The sequence below is a fragment of the Triticum dicoccoides genome, chromosome 7B (genome assembly GCF_002162155.2).
Source record: "Triticum dicoccoides isolate Atlit2015 ecotype Zavitan chromosome 7B, WEW_v2.0, whole genome shotgun sequence".
In the NCBI taxonomy this organism is placed as follows: Eukaryota; Viridiplantae; Streptophyta; class Magnoliopsida; order Poales; family Poaceae; genus Triticum; species Triticum dicoccoides.
The window spans coordinates 615,633,156-615,639,916 of NC_041393.1; the positions used below are offsets into that span (position 1 = coordinate 615,633,156).

A 6,761-nucleotide genomic window follows, 5' to 3' on the forward strand; every position below is an offset into this window, starting at 1 on the left:
GTCGGCCCGCCGATCGGCCGGAGCGTCGTCGTGGAAGCCTACGTCAAGACCGTCGGCGGGACCCTCGCGCTCGCATCGCTGTCATCCGAGAGGCCCCGCGTGGAGCTGCCGAGGCCGGTGCTGGTGATGGAAAGCGATTTCTTCTGCTCTCGCGTCAGGCGGCATGGAGATGGAGGCGATCCCGCCGGTGATGAGGCGGTCGCCGTTCTGTTCGAGGGTCGCTTTAACGATCACGTTCTTCCTCCGCCGCTGTGTGAGGGGTTGGAGGACGAAGATGATGATGACGAGGATGACGACGATGATGACAATAGCGAGGCCGAGGACGAATACTCGGCTGATTCGGAAGACGACAGCAGCAGCAGCGAGGAGGAGGAGGAGGAGGAGGAGGAGGAGGAGGAGGAGGATGAGGAGGAGGAGGAGGAGAGCGACGGCGAGGTCGACGGACAAGCGGCCAGCGTCGACGATGACGTGATGCTCGGCATTCTACAGACACTGCATCGTAGGAAGTTCGTTCCCGAGGAGCAACTTGTTGGAGGTTCGCCGCCGCGGTTCGCCTGCGCCGGGAGGACGCTCGGCTTCATGCGGGTCGCCGCCGTCGAGAGCGAAGGAGCAGAGGACGACAGCAAGCAGATGTTGGTGCTCTACCGCTACACCCGCTTCAGGGCATCACCGGACGGCGTCGAACGGCGAGGGAGGACGATGGAGCACCAGCTCCGGTTCATCGCCACCGGCGACCACGCGGCAAGGTCGCTGGCGTGGGCCGGATCGTCTCTAGGCCTGCTGATATACCCCGATATCTTGAGCAAGAAACTCCAGGAGATCACCAAGCAGCTCCAGGAGCTATGGTCCAGCTTGGCGTCGCAGGTGAGCGTACCGCCGGGAGCAAGGCGCGTGGAGGTGTTCGTGGACGTCGGCATCCTCCGGCGGGCGGACTACACGCTGGCGAGCATGGGGCACATGTACGCCGCGCTGGAGAGCATGGTGGCGGACCCGTGGCCCGGGCGCTTCGTCGGCATGGAGTTGCACTTGCCGGTGCCGGTACGGTGCGGCACGGAAGGCGACGACGACGATAGCGGCAGAAACGCAGGCGAGCGGCCGGCAAAGCGGAGGAGGGTGGACGTCGCTGGGGAGGATTGCCCCGTCTGCTTGCAGCTGCTGGAGGGCGACGACCTCGCCGCGTGGCCCGGGTGTGGCGGCAAGCCGCACGTCTTCCATTGCGCGTGCCTGGAGGGCGTCCTCCAGAACAGCGAGATCTGCCCTATGTGCAGACACAAGCTGGACATCAAACACAAGCTAGAGTGATAGACCCGATTCGCAAGGGCGTCGCATGGTTGTTTCAATAAGTTTGTGCAGTCAGTGTATCATTCCCTTGACTTGTGACTGCAGTTAGCTTGAATCTTCTTCAGATTTCCTTACGTTTCTCTGAAGGATAGCATTTCATTCGACTGATTGATGATGCATTCATGAGCTCATCCATCGATGAAATGCGTCGATGTATATTGTACGAACATTTCATTGTAATTGATTTAGTTGGAAGGAAAATTTGTTTGTTCAATTCCTCAATTGTGTGCCGACTATTTTTCTTTTTTGTTAGTGAAATCTGAAATGGTTGTTCATCAAAGTTTGCTTTCATCTCCTCTCAAGTTGTCTTTCTTATTGCCAACTGACCATTGTTGTCAAGTGAATGATTCAATGCATGGAAAAGCACCCCCGCATTATTTTCATATATATGACAAAATTTCATTACTTGCACCGAAATGGAATTGGCACAAGTTTTAGGTTGGACTCGAGCTATCGTTTTGTCGAGCAAGGTTGATTTCTCCGGTGGCTGTGCCGGTGGTCGGTCGACGAGTGAGATCGGAGCGCCGAGAGGAGGAGGGCATACCGAGATGCGACGCAGAGCATTGAGTGGGGTGCGTAGTTTGACCCCCGTTGAATCCATCCAAAACACAACGGTGGCGGCCGCCGTACTGCCACAAAACCAGCGCCGACGACGACGGCCCTAGACTACCGATTTTGGCGGCGATGGCAGTGTGAGACGGCCAAATCGGCAGTGGCCGGTGGAGGTGAGAAAGGAGGTGTTGGAGTAGATGCAGCCGAGGGTGGGTTGGGTGTGGCTGAGGGGAGTGGGGGCATTTTTAATCGGGCGGGTGGGTGGCTGAGTAAATATAGGAGCCCACGGTGTCGAGGAGTATAATTTTTGCTCGTCTAATGGTTTTAAGAGTTCCTCTAGGGATCGGCTAGAGTTGCCCTGGCAACGCCGTCAAATCACGTAAATGGACGATCAGAAAATTGATAATAAACGATACTACGGTGCAAATATACTAGAAACTACTCCTCGTCCTTCTCCTCCTTTGTGGTGTTGTCCGACGACAGAAACTTCGTCATCCCACTGAGGATCGTTGTCATCAAAGGTAGTTGCCTGTCCCAGTTCGCACTGCGCTATCGCCAGTGCCTTCCGCGCATGCCTGTCCGCCCGTTCCACGGCTCGCTTTGCCCTCCTCTCCGCCCAGAAGGCGTTCTGGGTGGCGACGTCCTGCGGGAAGCGCTGGCGCCACTCCGCCATGGCGTACTCGTCCGCCTCGGCGATGAGGAGGCGGCGCTCCCACCTACGGTGTTCGAGGCGGTGCTCGTCAGTTATAGCTACGGCGGAGGCGCGAGGTCTTGCACCTACTGGCATGTTCGCACGTCGTCGTAGTTCATCTGCCAACATGACCTCGAGAGACGCCACGCCGCCGCGTCGTACGCGCAGGCGGCCTTGTTGGTGTTCTCGAACGTCCTGAGACCGAGACGCACGCCACCGGAGAGAATCTCTGCGTAGAACATGCCGGAGGGGCGGACGCGGACGTCGCGGTAGCCGGAGCTGCTCCGGGCACACGACGGCATGTCGGCTGTGGGGGAGAAGGAGCGGCGGCGTCGGGAGAAGGGCGCAGCGGCAGCAGTGGGGCGCTGAATGTGAGGAAAGAAGGGGGCGGCGGGGAAGAAGAAGGCGCTCGACTGACGGTTGGCGGGCTCGGGCACGCACGTTTTATAGAGCGTGTCGGACACCGCGTGCCGGGCCGCTTTTTCGCGCGCGCTCGATTTTTTCCCGTGCACCAGAATCTCCCACGCCTACTGGAGCGCGCCAAACCGCTCCGCGCATGCTAAAGCATATTTTTCTCCGCGCGCGTGAGTTATAGCACGACTGTTGGAGACGCTCTTATTCCAATGAAAAGATGCCAAGTGAGCTGCAACCATAAACCCAACTTAGCTTTGTGTGGATGTAGCTAGCATTCCTCGGAAAATAATTATGGTTTCACATTGGTTCGCTGCAAAGCATCAAAATTCAAGAATCGGATTAAATAGATGGCAGATGAAGGATCAGCATACATGGTGATGTTTGTGGATGGCTTTCCTCCCCTATCCTTCCCCTCTCGCCCCTCTTGCCCCTCTCCTTTCCTTCCCCTGCCCCTCCGGCACCGTTCCGTGCTCCTCCGTCACCGCCCTGGGCTCTGGTACGCCCCCCCCCCGCAGCTGGCTCCTCTTCCCCCGCTCGCCCGTCGGTGCCACGAGTTTCGGTTCCTTCCCTGTCGTCGCTTGGCTCCCACTTTTGGGCTCTCGTCTCCGATGAGGATTGCTCATCGGACGAGGCGCTCTCCTGCTCGCCTTCACCGGTCCTCCTTGTGTGGGTCCCTTCCCCCACCGCTGCGCCCCGCTGCCGCAAGTTTGCTCCTGGGGGCCGGGGCCGGTCGGTGCAATCACCGTCGTCCGCTGTTGGCTGGGTTCGGATCTCTCATCGTCAGCGCAAATCTGGTAAGTTCTCCTGTCCCTCGCCCGGATCTGGGATCCTGGGTGCTGCTCTGGATGTGGTCTGCCCTCCCTCCCCTTCCTCTGCTTCTGGTTCGGCCTCCCCATCTCCGGCGGCTGCGGCGTCGGGGTGTGTCGCAGAGCCGGCGCCGCTTGCCCTAGATCTTGTCTCCCTCCCATTGACCAGTTGGTCGCGTGGCGGGTCTTCTGTTGGGCCTCCTGATCTCTCTCTGGCTACCCAGCCCACTCCTCCTACTCTGTTGTCAGTCGACGAATTCCCTCCCCTTCTGTCTATGGGCCCGGTGCGGCTTCCCCCTGCTTATGGATTCTCCGCCCCTCCCCCTGGCCCGCGTGGCCCGTCAGGCCCATGTGGGCACGACTCGGTCTAGGTATTTATGGATCCCCCGCGGCTCTGTTCCCCCCTGCTAGGGTTTCTGGCTTCCGCCGCAGATTTGCATAGATACCGCTTCCCCATTCGTCGTCTCGTCAGATCCACTCCTCCTGCCCCCTCCTCCTCTCTTTCGTGGCGGTGCTCTCCATGGATAAGTCGAGGGGTTCGTCATGCGATGCAGTCTCGGGCAGCAAGCGCCGACGGGAGGACTCGCCGGGCTCGGCCGTGAATTTGGAGCTCGAGGCTTCCCTTCGCTCCAAGCTGGAGGCGGAGCAGGCGGCCCGTGAGCAGGTGGCTCGCGACCGCGCTGCATGGGCTACTGGTCCGGAGTGGCTCCAGCGCTCGGAGCGGGAGCGTGCTCCTCCTGGATCTGGTCTGCAAGGATCTGTATCTGGGGCGTCTCTCTCTCCAGCGTTGGATCCTTGGGAAGCGGCGGCGGCGGCTGGTGGGGGGCTCTCGTCCTCGTCGGGTTCCTTGTCTGTCAGAGGTGCGAGGCATGGCGCTTCTGCTCCGGCGCGGCATATCCCTCGTCCGGTGGGCGCTGGCGCTGGGCCTCGTCCTCCGCCGTGGTCTTTCACTGGTCCGGTTCGGCGTCCTACTGGCCCTCATCCTGGCGCGTCCTCATCGAGGGTGGGGGATGGGATCCTGCCTCCTCCTGCCTCCCTTCTGCAGCTCTGTCCCAACCCTTCCACCCCGAGTAACCCCTCTGCGCTTACATGCTTTGCATGTCATAGGCCAGGGCACTTCCAATCCAGATGCACCAACCCCCCTTTCTGCTTAATTTGCCGTTCGGATGGGCACCTCACTGTCAACTGTCAGAACCGCCAGAAACCTCCCTCCTTCCTTCAATTTGGCTTGGGTCTCCCTGGTTGTGCCTTTTTTTGCTTTGGATAGCGATCTGCCTGTCCTGGCGGCGACCCCCTCCCTCTCAAATGCTGCGATAGTCTCGGTGCAAGATCAAAAGATCTCTTCCCAAACTCTGCTTGAAGGGCTTCAGATCTGGGATGTTGAAGGCTGGGATTGGCAAGTCAATCAGCTGTCTGACTTTGAGTTCTCTGTTGTGTTCCCCTCCAAGGATTGCCTTTGTATGATTGCCTCTTGCACCAGCTTCACCCTTCCCCTCAATCAACTAGTGGTGTCAGTGAAGCCTGCTACTTGTAGTGGAAAATCTGTTGGTCCTCTCTCCCAGGTGTGGGTTTTGGTGGATGATGTGCCAGCAGGGCTCCGATCTTCTTCCTTCCTGATGGTGTTTGGTGACCTGATTGGGAAGCCCGTGGAAGTGGACGTGGAGTCTCTGGAGAGGGTTGGTCCAGCTCGTATCAAAATCTGGTGTGTTGACCCACTCTGCGTCCAAGGATCTATTGGTGTTTTTCCTTCGCCTAATGGTGTCAGGCTTCGTGTTCGGGTGGAAGGGGCTGAAGCCTTCCACCCCTGCCTTCCCCCCATCCAATACCTCGGACAAACACGATAAGAATGGGGACGGTTCTACAGGTGGGCAAAACCTTAGTGGTGGCTCCGACCTGCGCTTCACTCACTCCGAGTGGGATGGGCTGGCTGAATCTGAGCGGGAGCTATTCAAGTCCCAAGCGCCTATTGATAAGGCCCCCCGCGAGGCGGTGGCCGTTCCTCCTGCTGCCCCTGCGATGCTTGTTGCTGATGAGATGTTGCGCAAGAACCTGTCTGCTACGGTCACCCCCATCTCGGGGGCCTGCTCCAACCTTCCGGGCCGTCCTCTCTCTCCCACTCGCTCGGGCATTGAGGACATGCCCATCTCCCCTGGTCGTGATGACAATGTATCTCAGTCTAAGAGGAAGAAGAAGTCTACAATGCGGAAATTCTTGGTGAAGAGCAGGGCCTCTTCGGGCTCTAAGCAGTCGATGACTTGTGTCTGCCGTCACCTTGACAAGGATCTGGGCTCGATGTCGCGTTCGGGCCCCGTCCCGGCTTCTCCCGTGGATCGCTCTCCTTCGATTCGGTCGCCCACCTCCACGGCTCGCAAGGGCAGGCGGGTGGGTGATGCGTGTGAATCTATCATGGCGTCGACGGAGCGGCGGGCTGCTGCTAAGGATCTTCCCCCTTCAGGTAATCATCTTGGTCCGATCCCCTCCCCTTCCCCGATTCGGCTTGTTCTTCCTTCTCTTTCTGATGATCACCTGTTAAATATTATGTCTGATGTGGGGGTTTCGGTAGATCCCGAGTTAGGCTCCCCTTCTTGTCTCCTTTCTACTATTTGGGCCAATGAGATGGCCTAGGCGGCCATTGCTAAAGCCAAAGAGGTTGTTGCCTCTGCGGCTGCAGTTTTGGTGGGAGTCGGGGCTCAGGGTGCTGGTGTGGAGGTTGGTAGTGGCCAACCCACGCCTAGCGTTTCCAGGAGGGGTCCTGCTAAAAGATCTAAACTCTGCGCGGCTCCTAGCAGGTCGAGTCTCCGTATCAAAAACCTTTCTTATAAATGAAAGCCCTGTTTTGGAACATAAGGGGCTTTGGTGCTAGGGGCATCATGACCAGATTAAAGACTTGGTGCGTGGGATCAATATTAACTTGGTTGGGCTGGTCGAAACCTTTAAATAATCCTTCTCCCCTAACG

At 58.5% G+C, this 6,761-nt stretch overlaps 1 protein-coding gene across 1 annotated transcript; it reads left to right on the plus strand.

Annotated features, from left to right (window-relative positions):
- The first annotated feature begins 471 nt into the window (after window positions 1–471).
- LOC119339231 lies at window positions 472–1,302 on the plus strand. Its single transcript, XM_037611361.1, has one exon. The coding sequence runs from the start codon at window positions 472–474 to the stop codon at window positions 1,300–1,302; it is 831 nt and encodes a 276-aa protein (XP_037467258.1).
- Window positions 1,303–6,761: the final 5,459 nt, after the last annotated feature.